Source organism: Idiotropiscis lumnitzeri, chromosome 18, assembly GCF_059441095.1.
Source record: "Idiotropiscis lumnitzeri isolate Australia: NSW breed Sydney's pygmy pipehorse chromosome 18, RoL_Ilum_1.0, whole genome shotgun sequence".
Lineage (NCBI taxonomy): Eukaryota > Metazoa > Chordata > Actinopteri > Syngnathiformes > Syngnathidae > Idiotropiscis > Idiotropiscis lumnitzeri.
In genome coordinates, this window is record NC_142408.1 from 10,467,824 (window position 1) to 10,487,684 (window position 19,861).

General features: G+C 41.8%; 4 protein-coding genes and 1 long non-coding RNA gene across 5 annotated transcripts in view; 3 read left to right on the plus strand and 2 right to left on the minus strand.

Annotated features, from left to right (window-relative positions):
* Window positions 1-356: 356 nt before the first annotated feature.
* Window positions 357-4,521, minus strand: rnf170 (ring finger protein 170). Its single transcript, XM_088280552.1, has 7 exons — window positions 4,246-4,521; window positions 3,866-4,040; window positions 3,654-3,732; window positions 3,299-3,413; window positions 3,017-3,090; window positions 2,794-2,925; window positions 357-1,459 (listed from the first exon to the last, which is right to left on the minus strand). Exons 2-7 carry the CDS (start codon window positions 4,003-4,005, stop codon window positions 1,190-1,192), a joined length of 810 nt encoding a protein of 269 aa, XP_088136678.1. The 5' UTR covers window positions 4,006-4,040; window positions 4,246-4,521; the 3' UTR covers window positions 357-1,189.
* Window positions 4,522-4,934: 413 nt separating this feature from the next.
* gpn3 (GPN-loop GTPase 3) lies at window positions 4,935-8,273 on the plus strand. The gene is made up of 8 exons (XM_088281899.1): window positions 4,935-5,126; window positions 5,266-5,374; window positions 5,806-5,973; window positions 6,178-6,302; window positions 6,380-6,495; window positions 6,808-6,904; window positions 7,335-7,463; window positions 8,003-8,273. Exons 1-8 carry the CDS (start codon window positions 5,079-5,081, stop codon window positions 8,066-8,068), a joined length of 858 nt encoding a protein of 285 aa, XP_088138025.1. The 5' UTR covers window positions 4,935-5,078; the 3' UTR covers window positions 8,069-8,273.
* Window positions 8,274-8,278: 5 nt separating this feature from the next.
* arpc3 (actin related protein 2/3 complex, subunit 3) lies at window positions 8,279-11,223 on the plus strand. Its single transcript, XM_088281900.1, has 7 exons — window positions 8,279-8,428; window positions 8,733-8,832; window positions 9,540-9,616; window positions 9,861-9,929; window positions 10,392-10,518; window positions 10,682-10,776; window positions 10,975-11,223. Exons 1-7 carry the CDS (start codon window positions 8,423-8,425, stop codon window positions 11,035-11,037), a joined length of 537 nt encoding a protein of 178 aa, XP_088138026.1. The 5' UTR covers window positions 8,279-8,422; the 3' UTR covers window positions 11,038-11,223.
* A 636-nt stretch (window positions 11,224-11,859) lies between these two features.
* Window positions 11,860-13,955, minus strand: ube2g1b (ubiquitin-conjugating enzyme E2G 1b (UBC7 homolog, yeast)). The gene is made up of 6 exons (XM_088282018.1): window positions 13,723-13,955; window positions 13,374-13,476; window positions 13,178-13,275; window positions 12,578-12,756; window positions 12,406-12,502; window positions 11,860-12,328 (listed from the first exon to the last, which is right to left on the minus strand). Exons 1-5 carry the CDS (start codon window positions 13,763-13,765, stop codon window positions 12,416-12,418), a joined length of 510 nt encoding a protein of 169 aa, XP_088138144.1. The 5' UTR covers window positions 13,766-13,955; the 3' UTR covers window positions 11,860-12,328; window positions 12,406-12,415.
* The window catches only part of LOC148319467 (uncharacterized), a 29,557-nt gene continuing 23,078 nt past the window's right edge, over window positions 13,383-19,861 (plus strand). The window contains exon 1 of the long non-coding RNA XR_015839810.1: window positions 13,383-13,579. This is a non-coding gene — a long non-coding RNA (uncharacterized LOC148319467). The remainder of the gene's footprint in view (window positions 13,580-19,861) is intronic.

The following is a 19,861-nucleotide window of genomic DNA, read 5'->3' on the forward strand; positions in this document are numbered from 1 at the left end:
GTTTCTCAGTTATGATCACACCCAGTGAGCAATATTTGCACAATTGATTCCAAAATGATGAGTTGCACTATTAATCACTAGGACTGTATTAGTGATTGTTGCAAGTTTGAAACACTTGTGTGGAGTGCACCACAGCCTTGACTTACTTGGAGTCAGTGTCAGCGGACTTTTGCCCAACCAGTTTACATTATCAATAACACCGCAGGTACAACACACCAAAAAGGCCAGGAACACCTGAATGATTTTAAATTGCATGTTAACACCACACAGTAATCTCAAAAGCAGCCATTTTCCACCCAGAGGTCTTCATGACTGCCACTTCAGTTAAAAAAAATCACAAATGAATAAATCAAATGTCACAGATGTAGCAATTGCACATTGCTCAAGCGTCACATTTATTTCTCAAGTGCAGGTTACAAAAAAATACACCAATTGTCCAGTCTACAGAAAGCACCAGTTCACAGCCACAGGTGCAACATAAGAGAAAAAAGTCAAAACATCCAAAGACTGATATGGATAATTAGGTTTTTGACATGAATAGAATATTCAACAAAATTAACAATTTGCCAGCCGCTGAACAGATTCGCACAATAATAACTCACACATTTGGTTGGTGAATCGTCCAGTTCTACATTTTTATGAGCCCCATATACCACACGTTTTTTGTTGTGCTGAATCCACTGTAAACAAGGTCCCATCACACAAATACGCCAACACCGAATTTCCTCAAATCGTGGCCTGCTGCCTAACTAACCGCAACTTGAAAAGAAAAATGAACACCACACCTGACAGAAATATATCCCTTTGACCCCTCAAAACAAAACCATTTAAGAAAGCTGGGTGCCTATAATTTTCTTTACTATGATAAACATGTCATTACGATGGTCGTCTGGATTCCCTCATTTTGATTTATTTGTACTTTTATAATTCAGTTTTGCCTGGTACGGAAGTTGAGTAACAACAAACCCCTAGCTGAGGAAATAGAGTAAATGTTCTGCCTTGCATAAAGTCAATCTTTTCTAATCCGACACCACTGATGATTTGACCGCACAGGCTACCAAAGAAGCAAAGCAAACCAAGTGTTGATAATCCTCTCTTTGGTAATTTATACATATGCCTCCCCCAAAAATGAGCTGCGACTTTGTGCATATGAAGGGCACAGGAGCGTCTTTCAACGGCAAGCGCCGTCCTAGCCGTTCAGTCTCTGCGTGACCACCTCCCTGTACATGATCGAGATATAGACAAAGAGGAGGAGGATGACAAAGAAGTCGTCCATGAATCCGAGAAGGCCGAAAAGCGCCTCGGGGAGGATGTCGAGCGGCGAGGCCAGGTAGGTGAGAGCTCCGACCAGACAGAGGAGAATTCGGATTCGAAACATCCAGAACAGGCCGCCCATGGAGAACATCTCTCTGAAAGCGTGGCGGAGGAGGGTGGGTACGTCACGCAGTCTGTCCATTAACTGGGAGAAATGCAGGGGAAAGGAAAAAAAAAAGAAATTCTTATTAGTTACGGTGGGATGCCGGCATTGCTGCAACTTATTTCTACATGTAGCTGTCTGAGTGGAAAAACTTGGCTTTGAGACAGATTTTGTTTCCACCTTCTTTTGTGATTAAATGATTCAAGTTATACGATAAATTGTTTCTATCTTGAATAATTGTTGACAAAGACAAAATGATTCTCATGTTCAACATTCTTAATGGTCACCGACATTATTATACTTAAGCCCGTATCTCACTGAGCGGCGCAGCTTTGCGAGTGTGTGCATGTAGCGAATCTTTTTTTTTTTCAGAGCTCCTTTAATGTCGCAAATGGTCGAAAAGACGTTCGGCAATAGCTTTAACGGTCGCAACAAAAAAATTTTTGCGACCATTCAAACTGTTGGCACATGTCCGCCGCAGGTCTTCACGATCATTTGCAATCTTGAACGAACCGTGACGAAAAAAATAAAAAATAAAATATCAACATTTGGGCCGTGAGTAAACACTTGCTAAGCCGTGGCCACTCAGTGAGATATGAGCTTTGATTAAAACTAATTAAGTAAAATTGAAGAAACATGTTTGTTAAGAAAACTAAAATGAAAATGCTTAAAAAAAATGCCATATTAATTGAAACTACATCTTATGTTTATAAAACTAACTTAATAAGTATAATTATAGCGAAAAATCAATTTAAATGTATTTATTTTGGTATTGTTGTATATCTGTAGAGAAGTAAAGACTTGTAGTTTACTACATAATACTTAATGACTTTCTTTTCTCAAATTGTGCCCACGACAAACACACCATATATTAAAAAAATCTAAAACTAATATTAAAAAATTAAACTCTTTGAAAAAAATACCAAGTAATACAAACTTACACATTTGCTCACTTACACACTTGGTCTAAAAAAAATAAATTGAATTAAAAATAGAACAAAATTAAAAACTAAACAAAAACCACAACTATAATAACCATTATAGTGACGTGTCAAAATGACTTCATAATTGATAATATAAAACATTGAAACAATTCAACACCCTGCCTTAACTTTGACAGGCAACAATTTGCTTGATGGTGATTCTGGACTAAAGTATTGGGACACATCTGACTGCTTTTGTCTCCTCACCATCTATTTTTACATGGTAAAGCTTTCTTTGGGACTAAGTGTCAAAAAATAAGTCAAAGAAGATACAACTTTAGTAAAAGAACTCGAAATGCTACAAACTCGGGACAGTTTGACTGCACAATTAGTGCATGGAGTGCACCTGCTCAATCCTTCCTGTGTATTTTTGTGAGGGAACTCAAAACTCACAGATCTCGGCTGGCCTGAGAAACGACGGTTGTAATCGTTGATGTCCCTTAAGATGAGCTGAGGTTCTGCCTCGCCCTCTTGGACCCTCTGAGGAGCGGCATGCTCATGGAACAACGGGAAGAGCAAAGTGACCTGGGCACAGGAGGAGAAAAAAATGTCTTGAAGAAAATCTAAGATGGAAAAAAAAAATACCAACAACAAATAAATAGAAGTCAAGTCTCACCATTTGTCTGCATATAGGACAGTTAATGGCACCCAACCAGGCACCATACCTCCAGTAGGCGATAATACAGGAACCTACATGGGACAGGGGAATTCTTCATGATATGACAACACTTCAAATTAAGGACAAGTAATATATTTGATAAAAGTTCAGAAATTTACTCGACTATTAGTACCTCGACCCAAGTTTATAAATTGCTTAAGTGAGAAGATTAGTCAACCACCTCTTTTTTTCTTCTTGATTAGCAGCGTGCATACTTGTTAGACAGTTTTAAATCCTTACCACAGAAAAGATGACCACAGTTCGTCTCAACGGGTAGAACAGCTTGTTGTAAACACACAGGGCAAGACATGTCTCTATAATACTGCTGCCTGGCTTCCGGCTGGGGATTTTCCTCCTGAGATACATACATTTAAATTAAAGCATGTACAGAAGATACCTATCACTATAATTTAGATGACCTACAATTACATGTGACATATTATACCAAGAAAATTTGTGCCGATGTCATTTTTCAGGGCTAACTATAGAGAGCCAGCTCAAGTAGCACTATTTGACTTTTTTTTTTTTTTGTATTTATGTGATTTTCATATACTGAGGTATCCGTATGTATCACATCTGTTATTTGCCAGCAAACCTGCTCTGTTTGAAGCTGCTGTCGGACAGCTCGAACATGCTCCTGATTCTCAGGATGAATATTCTGCTGCTGCTCCTCTCTGAAATATCAATATGTAGATATGACGTAGTCAACAATACAAACAACGGAGCAGTGCGTGTACCTAATCATGTTCGGAGGGGTGCTACAGTGTGATTACAGGTCATTTGATATCTTTTGTTGTATTTGCTTACCTGCAGAGCAGCGTGAGGAAGCCTGCCAGGAAGGTGATGGTGAGCACCACAACAAACAGAACTTGGTTGCTCACACCTTCTATTAACGTGTCTTCATCTTGGATGAGATAGTCCACGTCCCCACACTGATTGTCCTCCATCACCCACTTTCATAACCCAGTCATTAACTCCATTTCTGCGGTGAATAAGGAAAAGAATTATTGCACTATTGCATAGCACACTGTATGTCAATATTCACATGAATCTACTGCACGTCACTAAGTTATATTTTCAGAACCACCTATTGGTGATCGATGAATTGTTACATTTCCCATAGCTGTATAGTAATAGTCGGTCTAGTTAATGCACCAGGTGGATATTCTTAATCGTAATCTACTCACCTTTCAGTTCTGCCACTGCAACAAACTACCTCAGAAGTCGGTTTTTAAAGGCGTTACTTTTATTGTCAGTCGGTCATGAAGCTACGGTTATAAGTGAATGCTGGGTATCGTTGTGTTATCGTAAGATCAGACGAAGTCTTCGGACGCGAAATAATTTACAGTTACAAAATTTTGGGTTGTTGTTAGCTTAGTGAAACCATAACAAGCTAGCTACAACCATTTCTCCTGGTTGACAAGCGCCTTGAGTCTTACCAAAGATGTTCTGCGAATGAGATTTCTAGTTCCACGACGCACGACGCCCATTGGAAGTATGAGGCAATCCCATTGCGCCGTTAGTAAAACTGGGTTCTATTATAATTTTTTTAAGTAATTACTCGGTGTATTTATTAAGATAAATGCTCAATTATCTTCCTCTTCTACATAAACTTTTCTTTTTAGTTGGAGGTATTATGGTGTCTGTGTACATAGGAACACATTCACAACACAATCATTATTTTAAGATTTCTTTAAAGCTTCTGATAAGGTCAATTTGATCACGTAGGATTTGAATGATAAAAAGCAAACGTTTTCACAGATCCGTTTCAGCTTGCTTTAGTTCTGCAGTTGCATTTCCCGACTGCGTAACATCTCTGGTCATCGCGACAGTGTTATTGTAGTAGTTCACACTATTAACGTTAGATGGCAGAAGTTTGCCTGAACAACAATATGACTTTCGTCAAACGATCGCGAAGAAGTACCAGGCCTCACGTCGTAATAGAAAATGTAGTTATTCTTGATAGAGTGATCGATTTACAATAACAAACACATTTATTGCTTTTTGGCAAAGAAAAAAAATGCCTCGTTATGCTCAGATCGTGATGGGCCCTGCGGGTAGCGGTAAGGTAAGTTAACGGACGATTCTTGACCTAAATGCCATTTTGAGGCACATATTCGAGATGGCATGTTGTATTAGCTTGCTAGCTCTTAAGATAACAACAACGCAAGATACACGTGCTTTAATTGTTTGATTTTACTTTACAGAGCACCTACTGCGCCACTATGATCCAACACTTTGAGTCTCTGAACCGTTCGGTTCAAGTGGTCAATCTGGACCCCGCAGCAGAGCATTTTGACTACCCTGTCATGGCAGGTGAGGGAGTGAGACCATTAAATGTATCTTGATCTCAATAAATGTCCCTATGCAGACAAAATGGCACAACGCTATGCAAAGTAAATATTTTTTTAATGTATTATTTGCCTTTCAAGCAATGCGATTCCTCCTGGATAAAATGGATGTTGTATTGTAATAGTACATACGAATCCACTCGATAAAAAAATAGTTGATGCTTAATACAATTTTATTTCAAACAATCTGTGGCCCATTAAAAATTGACCTGGGTCAGCGTTTGGGTCCTGGCCTTAAATTAGAGAGTCCCTGGTATAGCTGTATGTAAACAGGATCTCTTTTGTAACTTTTATCCAGCCATCCATATAGTTTAACATGAAATATAATCCCATCTTTATTGAGTATGATAATGATTTTGAGATAAAAACCTTACGGTGCGGTATCCATGTTGTCAGACATCCGTGAACTCATCCAGGTTGAAGATGTGATGGAAGATCAATCTCTCAGATTTGGCCCTAATGGCGGTCTGGTCTTCTGCATGGAATATTTTGCCAACAACTTTGACTGGCTGGAGGAAGCCTTGGGTCATGTTGAGGATGACTACATCTTGTTTGACTGCCCAGGTGAACAAACAATATGTTTATTTTCACTATTTCAAACCATGTCCATTTATCTTTGACTGAAGGTATCTGGCCTTTGTTAGTAAAAATACACAAAGGATTGGTTGGACGTTTCAGGTGGGGTGTTCAGTGTCATTTAAAATGTCGAATAATCATCCAAGTAAATATATCATACAATGTTGAGATGAACAGCTTTGCTTTTTCCAGGTCAAATTGAGCTGTACACTCACCTGCCCGTCATGAAGCAGCTGGTGGAACAGCTACAGCAGTGGGAGTTTCGGGTGTGTGGAGTCTTCCTGGTGGATTCCCAGTTCATGGTGGAGTCTTTCAAGGTTGCATTTTTATTTTTCATATGTAAAACACCATTTCATATGTTCTTAGTTTGACATGGCCGTTCCTCTGACTGCAGTTCATCTCAGGAGTCATGGCAGCCCTGAGTGCCATGGTGTCGTTGGAGATTCCCCAAATAAACATCATGACGAAAATGGATCTGCTCAGTCCCAAAGCCAAGAAAGAAATTGAACAGTAAACTGCAGTTTTTGCTGGCCTTTCACCATATTTCCTCATCTAATGGCAGAGATTGCTCGGTGTCTATTATGGGAGAGACCTGTCACACATGAAAACTTTAAACTTATTTGTACAAGGTTCACCTGATTTGGATGTAAATACCCTCAAGGCATAGCTGAAACTCTGCAATTTGCATCTTGTTTTTTTTTTTTTTCCCATTTACTTAATATTACTTTGTAGTTTATTAAACCTCACTAAGCAGAAGCAGGCAGTAACTATAGACATTTTCAAAGTGGTTGTCCCTTAAATGCAGCCTTCTGTTTTCACAAGGTACCTTGATCCTGATATGTACTCCATGATGCAAGACAACTCGGACACCATCAGAAGTAAAAAGTTCAAAAAGCTGACCAAAGCTATTTGTGATCTGGTAAGGCAATTTAAAATATGTTTTTCTTTACTTTACTGGATTCCAAAACGGGTCTTCACTTAAAATTGGCAGTGACGAAATTGCAGAAATTTGAATGAATTTGGATTGAGTTACTGTTTGGATTTGCTACACAATGGGCAAAAATGTTGATCATTATTTTCCAGAAAAAAAGCAGATGTTTGCAAATTTCTTATTTTGAAAAATACAAAGAGAATAATTATTGAATAATTTGATAATTGATTAATTTTCGATTAATCACTTGCAATATTGTTTTAACGAAAGTCATTAATTGCCAGAATTGTTTGTTGTATGTGTTGATGACACACAAGCGCCTACAGCTGCAGAAATGAAGTTCCACAAAGTACACTTGATTTGGAATGGAATCTGAACAGATGTGGGCGTTTGAACGTTGTTTTCTGTTTGTCTGCAGATTGATGACTACAGTTTGGTGAGATTTATGCCGTTTGACCGGACGGATGAGGAAGGAATCAATATAGTGCTACAACATATTGACTTCTCTATTCAGTATGGAGAGGATCTGGAGGTCAAGGAGCCGAAGGTAACAACCATAATTCCGTTTATAGGGAGTCCTTGATTTATGATGGAATTCAGTTCTTACGGTGGCGATGTGAGCCGAATCAGTACGCAAACCGGAACACGTGGTAGTCTAACACTAACATACACTCGCTAATGCAGGACTAAATGCCCAATTAGAGTAAATAGTTTTATGAAAAGCACTTCTAGGCCAGAAAAAAAACAAATGAAAAATATTAAGCAGTGTGGTAACTGTCTCCTTGTAAGATGTGACTACGTTTTCTTGCAGCTAAACTACTTCACCGTTAGTAACTTTGAAATGCGATAATTATATTTGCATGAAAAAAACATTTCTAGGCTTTGAATATAATTCAGTCAAACACAAAACATTATGTACAGCAGCGGTGTGCTTTCTTTTGCCACGTGATAGTATATGCTTAGGCTGCGCCCCATTCATGTCTTCAAAATGTGTACGATGGGACCGTCAACCCTGGTGTCCACCTTTATATGTAGACTTTTCATTTAATGGGCATTCAACTTTTACTATACCCTGCTCTTTTACAGGAGACTGACGAGGACGCTGGTGACACCAATTATGATGAGTTTTTTCAAGGCCAAGGGGAAAGCTGATCGATGTCATTTCGACACTTTGCATTGACTTGACTTTTCCATTAAAAGGTGAATGAAGAACCAGGAAGTGAGGCTCAATGACGAAGGGATTTGATTGTGTGATTTACTTTTTCATTAATCCTGTTTGCTATTATTATAAATGCGACTTTTGTGTAAAATACTTTGTAAATATATTTTAATAATAAATAAATGTCCAAACAGCGTATTTGGCGCCCTCTTGCGACCATATTGCAAAAATGTCGTGTGGCCTCTTCCTGTTTGAAGAGAAGGGTGGGACAGGCGGAAGCAGCATCTTGCGGTGCTAACGTTAGTCGTTGGAGTGGTTGAATTGATTATTTGTCCTTCAACATCAACATGCCGGTAAGTGCCTTACAGTCGTCCGTATTCGGATAATAACTCAAAACAAGACCGACCAACTAAAAAGGGACGCCGCATTGACCGTGCTATCTTTGATGTTAGCATCGTTGGCTAGCAGGGTTAGCAGTCGCTCCCAAATGTAATGGCGTGTCACCGCTTCAGTCCGCATCTCTTGATGTTGAACCTTGTTGGGAGCGTTTGCGACGTTTGTTTGGACGTCGCAGCAGTCAAGACTTTTCGACAGAGATGCGAGCAGACGCTGTGAGTTTGGAGTATGTCAGCAGCTGAGTTGCACTTCTCTCGTCAGGCGTATCACTCAACCATGCAGGAGGAGAACACCAGGACGGTGGGGAACATGGCTTTACTGCCCCTTAAAACACAATTTAAGGGACCAGCGAGAGGAGACGGTGAGTGTGCTCGTTCTTACCCTGCTTTAAATCAAGTTAGCTGCTCAAGCTTGATAATTGAGTGGTGTGGTGGCTACTTCCTGTTTGAGGTAGTGAAGCACTAGCATTACAGTCAAGTTGTATTAATTTTTTTAACCAGCGAAACATTGTGGCACATATACATTCAATTGGCACCCTGACATTAAACGTATTCAGCCGTTCTAGAGCATTCTGACATTTTCAAGACCCACAGGATGCTGTGGTCGAATATTATAGATGCACACCAAACTATCAAATGACATACTCTTTTTTTTTTTCACCCCCCCCCCCAAAAAAAAAAGATGCACAACTGATGGTTGTGCATGAGTAAAATTAACGATTTTGAGATTTACAGGGCAATGGCATCAGATGCTCCCTAGGCCCCCCCAATTGGATAAGGAAAACAAAAAACATAATAGACACGTGTACCTGTCACTTCTACTTGTACGTGTCAATTCCCTTTTTGAGGACATTTTGGAAGATTTGGGACTTTAAAGTGCGCCCTATGGTCCGGAAAATACGGTAAATATATTCTCAAGGTAAAACAATTGCCATGTTCTCATTTCAAATCCCACCACTCTGTGTGGCCCCGATACACTTCTCTTAAGTCCCTATCTGCTTGTCTACTTATCTTATGACACATGATTTACAAATGTAGATGATTTAGCCTTTTTTTTTGTCCATTTCAGGCATAGATTCTGACATTATTGACGAAGCTATTTACTACTTCAAGGCCAATGTTTTCTTCAAGAACTATGAGATCAAGGTGAGACATTTGCACAAACAAGCTGCCCCCCAATTTCACGCTATCAGACAGAATGTTCAAGGACAAAACAGCTCTTCACTGACTAAATACACATTTGAAGTAGCTGTGTACGTCATTCCTTTACAAGCCCAAGCTTATTTCATCTCAATGCCCAGAGTTGAAGTTTAGGAATTAGGAATACTCCTGTATAAATTAAATAAAATCTATTTGTAATTTTTAACTCTTAACATGGTTTTTCTTTCAGAATGAGGCGGACAGGACGTTGATCTACGTCACGCTCTATATTTCTGAGTGTCTAAAGAAGCTGCAAAAGGTAAATATATTTGAAGTTGATAAAAGTGAAGATATTGCATCAAAATGACTCAAAAATCCGAGCATGGTCTGTGCCTATATTTCTTATGTTGTGTATCTAGTTTGTTTGTGTCTGGACGCTGAGTCTGTAATAAAAGCAAATCAGGCATTCATTCAAAATGTTTAACCTGCTTTTCAGGTTTGCGACATTATTTTGTATTTTTTTTAATCTTGTCTTTGTTTTAAAATTTGAACATAAAGTGTGGGGAGTTTACAGGCTAAGCAACATGTCTTAGAACATTAGATAAAACCATCAATGAATAAATGGCTCCCTAAAGTTGTCTACAGTAAATCAAGTTTGACATTTCAATGCAATCAAAGTATTATTTTTTTGTCTGTCACATTTTGGCTCTGAAAACAAAAGGCAACAGACAACTTGATTTCTCATTGATCATAGAATGTGTTTGTGTGTTACACTTTGCAGTGCAGCTCCAGGGGCCAAGGGGAGAAGGAAATGTACACGCTCGGCATCACCAACTTTCCCATTCCCGGAGAGCCTGGCTTTCCGCTCAATGCCATGTACGCCAAGCCCGCTAACAAGCAAGAGGAAGGTGAGACGCTGTTCAAAAGAAAATTAAAAAAAAAAGACCAAAACGTGTAAACAGTACCGTTTGACTAGTCTAGTGTGTGATTTATGCACCTGAAAGACAATCCAGTGAAGAACATTTCCAGCAATTGAACAAAATCTGACTGATGTTCTCCAACTTTGTCCAGACACGATGAGGCTCTACCTCCAGCAGATTAGACAGGAGACCGGCTTGAGGCTATGTGACCGTGTGTTTGATTCCCAGACAGACAAACCCAGCAAGGTGAGTACTTTGTACACGCACTTAAAAGGAAATCTATCATTCTGTACATTTCTGGACCAAATGTTGTGGCTTGATATAGATATCAAAATATCTCAATTTTGCTTGAGGTCCATTTCTATACATTTCACGTCTACAACAGTATGACAGGTTGAAATGGACCAGTATTCATAAACCTCCGGGTCTGATTGTTTCTTTCAGTGGTGGATGTGTTTCGTCAAGAAGCAGTTCATGAACAAAAGTCTGTCAGCTCCAGGACAATAAACGGGCAGCGTGCAGTGTTTTCGTCTGTGCCTGCCACATGGACACTTTATTTCTTATGGTCGGATTTGTGCTTTTTGTGGTGCAATTTTATACTCTCAGAGTTGATAAGGATGTGTCCTCGCTTAAAAGTGAACGTTAAATTGAGCTGGTGCTTAATTCAATAAAGCAATTATGGTTGTGGGATAATTTTGTACTGTGTTCTTAATGCATGTGCTCTTAATAAACGTTTTAAAGAAAGTCAAGTTCACGCTGAAATTGTACAAGGTATAGGGAACATCTTTGAGCCGACAAGAACATTTTTTGATGACATGATGTAAGGTAAAGATGACAACCATATGCGTGGGTTTTCTCCGGGAACTTTGGTTTCCTCCCAAATTCTAAAGACATGCAGGGTTGGTTGATTGAATACTCCAAAGTGGCCCTAGCTACGTATGAGTGTGAGGATGGATGGTTGTTCGTCTTTGTGTGCCCCGTGATTGGCTGGCAACCAGTTCAGGGTGTACCCCCGCCTACTGCACAAAGACACGCGACACTTGTGAGAAGCGGAACAGATAATGGGTGGATGATGTAAGGCACAAAAGTAGGGCATTTTCAATAACAATGCAAGAATCAACGTCAGATATTAAGTGATGGTACTTAATTTTTGGATTGACTTAAAATGCCTTTTGAATCAACAGTTGTTTACTGAGATCGTTCTCATCCTGTAAGAGAGCAAGGGATTATCCAGGATTATTATAACACTTGTATAGTTTTTTTTTTTCCACACTCAGCCTTTTATATTTACAACAGGTGCATGTGAAGTAAATGCAGTTGGAAGCGAAATGTATTTGAACAATGGTTCACTTTATTCCATACTGACGTTCTATCCTTGCAAACATCACACAACTACATTTGCCAGAGCAAAGATTATAAATGAAACCACATAAATTATATTCTGATTTGCCCTTTTGTTTTAGCACAACACAAGCCCTCAGTTTTTAATAAAAGGCACTGTAGGCTGTATGGCTCAGTGTGGCAGAGTACACCCCCCCCCTGAAAAAGCCTAAAAAAATCTTCCCTGGTTCTCATTTAAAAATAAATAGTTTGTATAAAGAAAAACTAAGATTTGAATATGATGCATGTATCAAGAAGATTCTGCGCAAAAAAAAAAAAAATCAAAATGGCTTGCGCAGGTAAATTGTTACATTTTTTGAAATCCGCAAACACGTCATGTCATTGAAGGGTCAAAAGTGGACTCTGGTCTGCGTCTCAGCATTCCTGGTCCATCTCAGCAAGTTGTTTAGTCCCCAAACTGAAAAAGGACACAACCCAAATCAAGCTTCCATGGTTTGTGCGCCACCCAGTCACATTACAAGTTGTCGCACTTACTTATGCGACGTCAGTCAAAAGCCATTTCTTGACTTTTCCGTACACAACGTGCAACCTTCTTCTTAAAAACGCCCTTGGGATCATCTCGCCACTCTTTCTGCAAGGCGCCACGTACAAGTGTGAGCGTTTGGTCTTTCAAATGAAAGTCATCAAGGTTTAGCCACAAACTTACTGCAGCGTCAACATTGGCGGGAGAGTCGCCGTTGGGGTCTGCCAACATGGAGATGACACTGATCATGATGGTCTCCACGGTATGGATTGGCAACCAGCGCTCCTCCGGCTTCTCGTAGCCATACTTGTCTTCTCCGGGCTCGTGCAGAATGGAGATGCACACGTCACCGTTTTTTGCAACTGACCAAAAGACAAATCAGTGAAACAAAAACATTTCAACCCCACAAAAAGTGACTTAAAAAATGCGAGAAGGCATCCACAATTATTGCTGTTCTTTGTGTCACTGATTTGGTTCCAATTTTATTGTAGCCATAAAATCTTAAGTCATGTAAAATAACCAAATTTGAATTAGCCCACTATAGTTCTCTGAATTCTACTCTCAAAATTATAGTGGGAAATATTTATAAAAATATTTACTGCTAACAGAATTTGCTACTGCATTTGTGTATGTTAGTAATAGAAAACTGCATTTTGACTCATGTACAGATCAGGTTTAGATGGGAATTGAATTCCAAGGATGATAACTTTTTACCCGTGTCTGACTACAAATAATGTTAACCTAAGCAGTGCATGGAAAAGACTTTCATTTAAGAATACAAACCGTTAGGATGCCAGATTTCTGTGACGAACTTCATTTTAGGTGGTTTTAACGGATAATCCCGTGGAAAGGTTAAAGTGGCCTTGAAGAACCCTCCTTCACTACAAAATGCAAATATGGCAGCAGTTATATCATTTGAAATCAAAACCAATTTAAGCATTTTAACTTGGTCGCCAACGACTGGAGTAACGTCACTTACAAGAGCGTGTCCTGGGGGCCAATGACGACCACTTCCCACTGAAAGATGTCATTGTCATCCACAAGTCCAGCCGAGAAGCCTTCCACCGGGTTCTTGTTCAGATCTGAAAGGTGAAGCCATGTAACAGCTGCTGATCGAATCTTTTCACTGGTCCTCGTGCCCAGAGAGACAACTTCACGTGCGAGCAATAACAGCTAGCTTAACTTGTAAGTGTCCACTCTTTGTTTGCTAACACACTTTGAGACAAAACTGGATCCCAACACAGCCAAAAGTTAAATGTCTACGTAGTAGTTGGTTACGTCACAGAGTTTTGCCTCTCTTTGGCCGTAGCGCCGCTTTGCTAACTTACCTGCTAATTGTTTACGTAGCAACAACGCCGACTGTCCCGTCATTTTCTCCCCCTCTAACTAAAACTTCCCCAATCTACGGTTTTAAGGAAGTTTCTTTTAAACAGTGTCAAGCAACAGACCCCGGTAAACAAGACATTTGACAACATCCACGTTTCGTCGTTCTCTAGTGACGCCGACCACACGAGCGAGTGGGACGAAAAAGCTCACAGGAAGTATCCCGGGCTTCACTTTACCCTCACTGAGGGCTAGCATATAAACCTCGTGTTAGTATGTTCAAGAAACCCGTTTGAATGGCTGGTATAGCCAGATTTCTGACAATAAAATGCCAACATTTTGAACGTTTTAAAACACAAACCAAAAAAAACAGCACTTAAAAAAAATCAAAGCAGAAGCCTGGCAGACAAGAAATGGGGCTTGAACAAATTATCTTTGCCAAAAATAAATTCTAAGACTATTAACGATTATTATTATTTTTTACTTTTTTTCCCCCAATTATGCGAACACAATGAGCCTTTTATGTAAAATTACAACTAAGAAGACAATTTTCCTTTTGGTTTGTAGTCATACTTTAGTTTTGCAAATTTTAATTCAACGATGAAAGAAAATGCAGCCATTTTAGAGTACCTTTAATGTTCAGTGCTAATTTCATTAAAATGTTTTAATGACATGGGTTCATATAAATAAGTGAAATATAATATATTTCGGGCATTCATATTTTTGGGAGGAGGGGCTGCACATTTATTTGAGGGGGCCAGGCACCATCTTGCCCCTGCCTAGACCCAGCCCTGGTCTTATTACTGAGGACAAAGCACGGAATAGTACACGGATCTTAAATTGGGTATCAAATAACTTCTCAAACAACTTTCCATATGCCTGGCCTTCACCAGCACTCAACTAATCAACAAACACTGATTTTCGCGTGCTCATTGGTTTTTCGAGGGCGAAAACATGTCGCATTTGTATTGTTGGTTCGTGAGTCTGGCCGAACTATATTGGCAGGAGGCGACAGGAGGGACGACACACACCGTGCCGTATTATTGCGTAACGTTTATTATTTGCCCCCAAGCCCACAGTACATACGTAAGGTTCCTACCTACATATGTCACCTAATACTACATCCCCCTTTCGAGGTTAAAGAATCTTTCTAGGGAAGATGCATATGCACTTATAGGCAAACACAACAACATGTATTATACCGAGTCAGTAAACAAACTCAAAACAGCATTCCAGTCATTAGCTGAGGAATGCCTTATAGCATATAAACACCTACACTCAAGATATGATATTAACTATCAAACATTCGTCAATGCACACCATTAATAACCCAAAAAAATAATCCACTCAAGGAAAACGGAAAGTCATCACACATTCCTATATGTTCTATGAGGGATGGGGTAGACTGCCCAAACCCTCCAACTGAGTGTGAGGATTATTCTGCCTCATGCTCACTCAGCTCCTATAGCTATGTGCAAACAAAGTCTTTCAAGAATGTGGGAGGTGTCCTCACTCTTGTGGGAAAACGCCTCTCACACACTGGATTCTGCTGACCGCTTGGTTGTTGAAGAATGTCAGGTGTGCCAGGTGTACTCACCTCCTGACAATCAGCGTTTACCTGGGCCTCTGGCAAGTCTTTTGATGTCTCGGCTCCTCCAGAGGTCTGCGAGAGATGATAACGGTTCCTTCGCAGCCTACCGCCGGGTGTCTCGACAACATAGGACCTCGGTGTGCCCGCAGTAGACACAACTGTGCCACGTTCTCGCGTGTCCCTGACCCACACCTGATCTCCTGGTCGAAGGTGTGGCATATCACGCGCTCTGTGTCTGCGATCATAATTTTGACACTGCATCTGTCGGTACCTCTGTTCTGTAGTCTTCAAATCCTCAATGTCCGCACATCTGGGATTAAGCTGAGATGAAATCACAGGAACAGGTGTCCTTATCCTCCTCCCCATGAGGAGTTCCGTGGGACTGTAGCCATTCGCCAAGGGAGCAGCACGGTAGGCCATAAGGGCAAGATACGGGTCTGCAGACTTTTTGAGAAGACCCTTTATGGTCCTCACCGCACGCTCAGCCTCACCATTACCCCGTGGAAAACGTGGGCTGGACGTCACATGCTTGAAACCCCATTCCGAGGCAAACTTGTTGAAGACCACAGAAGCAAACTGTGGCCCGTTGTCGGAGCGCACTTCTTCGGGAATTCCATGACGAGCAAGGATAGACTTGAAGTGCTCGATCACAGCCTCCGATGTAGTAGACGTCAGCCAAGCCACTTCGAAGAACCTTGAAAAATAGTCCACTACGACCAGATAATCTTTGTTATTTATCCGGAACAGATCAGCCCCGACCAAGGACCATGGCCTCGATGGGAACTCAGTAGGCATCATTGTTTCTCTGAGAGTCGTCCTCTCCTTGGCACACACATCACAGTCCGCAATCGTCCTGGACAGATCTGTACTGAGACCTGGCCACCACACAGACTGTTTCGCCCTCTCCCTGCATTTAGCAATCCCAAGGTGGCCCTCGTGAAGCTTGGACAGCATGTCTGCCCTAAGCGACGCTGGAATCACAATCCTGCAGCCATACAGCAGTAGTCCATCCTGAACTGTGAGCTCACCAGAAAACGGCAGATAGGGCTGGATTGTACGGTCCACAGAAAATTTGTCCGGCCATCCCTCCAGGCAGAACTTCTTCAGCTGCAGGAGAATGGCATCGTTGTCTTGACTTTCTTGTATTTCCACCAGCCTCGATTCAGTAGCAGGAAGGTTCGCAATGACAGAATCAACATACAAGTTGACCTCTTCTTCTTGCAACCCGTCCGACGTGGCGCTGACAGGGGCCCGTGACAGCACATCCGCTGTTGCAATGTTCTTACCAGCTACATGAGAGATAGTGTAAGAAAACCTCATCAATCTCATACGAAGACGCTGGATGCGTGGCGGAAGCATCTCTAGACTTTTGGAGCCCAGCAGGGGAACTAGAGGCTTGTGGTCTGTCTCGATATGGAACTGCTTCCCTATGAGGAACTCTGAGAACCTCTCACAGGCCCATGTCGAAGCTAGTGCCTCTTTCTCGATCTGGGCGTATCGCTGTTCGGTGCTGCTGAGGGCTCTCGAAGCATACGCCACTGGCTTCCAACGAGAATCAGCTTGCTTCTGGAGAAGCACACTGCCCAACCCGAAGGAGGATGCATCAGCAGAGACCAGTGTTTCAGCATTTGGGTCATATAACGCCAGCCCAGGGGTCGACGTCAAGTCCGCTTTAATGCCATCAAATGCTTGCTGCTGTTGTGGTCCCCAGACCCACATGTTGGACTTCCTAAGCAGGTCTCTGAGAGGACGCGTCTTTTCCGCCAGGTGAGGTAGGAACTTGCCAAGATGATTAGTCATCCCTAGGAAACGTCTCACCTCGCTGATGTTGCTTGGTTCCTTCATAACTTTTACAGCACTCACTTTGTCAGGGTCTGCACTGACCCCCGATGAGTCGATAACTTGTCCCAAGAACTTTATTGTGTTCTTTGAGAACTCACACTTTTCATTCAGTGTGACGCCCGCGTCCTGTAGACGTAACAAAGTCCTCCTCAGTCTCTCATCATGCTCACACTGCGTTGCTCCCCAGATGAGCACATCATCCATTTGACATACAACTCCATCCAGGCCCTCCAAAATGCGCGACATACGCTTCTGGAAGTGTTCCGGTGCAGATGAGATTCCAAAACACAGACGGTTGTAACAGTAGCGTCCAAACGGAGTGATGAACGTAGTCAGCAAAGAAGACTCCTTGGATAGCGGTATCTGCCAGAAACCAGCATTGGCATCTAACTTTGAGAACACCTTAGCGCCTGCCAACTGACCTAAGGTGTGTTCGACTGAGGGAAGAGGGTGTTTTTCTCTCATGACAGATTTATTCAGTTCAGTGAGGTCTGTGCATATTCTCACTCTGCTCTTGCAAGTCCGCTTCGGCACCACCACCATTGGTGCACACCATTCCGTTGGTACCTCCACCTTAGAGATGACTCCTTGCGCCTCCATACGCTTCAGCTCCTCTTTAACTTTTGGCAGGAGTGGGAGAGAAATACGTCGGGGCGTCGAAAGAGAGAAAGGCTGTGCCCCAGGCTTCAGTACAATGTTGTACTCACCCTCCATTTTACCTAATCCACTGAAAAGCTTGGGAAACTCCTCCTTTATGGATTCCATGGAGACCAGGCTGATGTTCTCCAGTCGAGCGACCAGCTGCAGTTTCATCGCAGCCATCCCGCCCAGCAGTGGTGTGCTCAGCCCTTTCACAACATATATGTTCTCCTTGACGCAATTATTGTTCTTACTGAGTGTGGCTGTGAACATGCCCTTGACCTTTAGACGTGCGCCCCCTGGTCCCTTCAGAACTTTAAGAGGTCTCACCAGTCTTCTGAATTTACCACGGCTGTAAAGTGTTTCTGAAACAGCTGTAACATCCGCGCCAGTGTCAATCTTAAACACTGCACTGTAATTGTCCATGTTTATGTCTGTCATCCATGGACTGGTCATTTTATCGGCTGACAAGGAGCCAAGGAATGCAACTTCTGCCTCATCATCAGTCTCTATGACAGCATTCACTCCTGTTATTTTCTTCGTTCTGCACACTCTTGCATAATGCCCCCTTTTCTTGCAGTAATTACACATTGCTTCTCTAGCTGGGCATTGTTGCAGACTATGTCCTTTTGGATCACCGCATCGTTTGCATTGTGTCTGTCTGTCCTTCGGTGCTTTTTTAAATGTTCCTCCATGTTGTCGCGGCATTTGTTTCGGCCGCGCGCCTCCGCGGTGACGCGCGTGCACGCTGTCCAGCTGAGTGTTGGCGATGTCAACTTTAAAGTTAGACTTTAACACCTCCTGTTGCTTCTTTATTTGCTCACTTTGACGAGCTCTGGTAATTGCCTTCACCAGTGTTAATTCTGGGTCCAACTGCAGTTGTTCTGATAAACGTTTATCTCTCAAGCCGACAACAAATCTGTCTCTCACCATTTCGTCGTGAAGAGCCCCGTATCCGCAGTACTCCGCGAGACAATGTAGTGCCGTGTGAAAGCCATCAGCCGACTCCCCCTCTTCTTGTTGACGCAAATTAAACTTTGCCCTCTCGAAGATGACATTTCTGCGAGCCACAAAGTGGGTGTCCAACTTATTTTTGACTGTGACATAGTCACTCGCTTCCACGGCGCTCAGGTGGAGAGAAACTAGTATGTCCTCCGCTTCCTCCCCCATGGTGTAGATAAGCGTATTCACCTGATTCTCGTCTGCTTGCGCTTCCAGCCCGGACGCAATGCGAAACCGTTCAAAACGCTTTATCCATTTCGTCCAGTCTTCAGCCCTGAACGTAAATTTTTCAGGTGGAGAGACTTGAAACTGAGACATCTTGCCGTTACGCGGGCTCGCCCCCGCAGCCTGAACTGTCTCGTATGAAACGAAAACTCGCGTGTACGCGGGACACTCTCTCGGTAAGATTCAGCTCCAAAAAGACCCTCTTCTCCCACTCCTGACACCATGTATTGTTGGTTCGTGAGTCTGGCCGAACTATATTGGCAGGAGGCGACAGGAGGGACGACACACACCGTGCCGTATTATTGCGTAACGTTTATTATTTGCCCCCAAGCCCACAGTACATACGTAAGGTTCCTACCTACATATGTCACCTAATACTACAGCATTATTATTCCTTGGCTGAATTCTGGGAATGAGAATTTCCTCTCAAAGAAAAGGTTAAGCGTCTTCAATAAAGGTTGCCTTAAAGGTCACTGAATGTTGTTCATTTCTACCCGCCGTTAATCATTATCGCTTTAATGTAAAACAATTTGTTGGGATTGAAAGTTTCTTGCACTTTAAATTGGGAGTATATTGGTGGCATGAATTCCAATGTCTTGCAATTGTATGGATAAGATGAACAATTTAGCCGCTATGTTATCGGTCCCAACATTTTTTATGTAATCATGTTCATTTTATTTCTTATTCATGGCTCAGGTTGAGAAAACAGGTGAGCCATAATTGGCCATTACCTGACCCTGAACAATTGTGATGTCATTTTCAGTCGACAGCAGTGACAAAATGGCCGCTCTCTGAGATGGCTAAAATTTTACTGCTTAAGGTAAATAAAGCATTTTACTGCACTT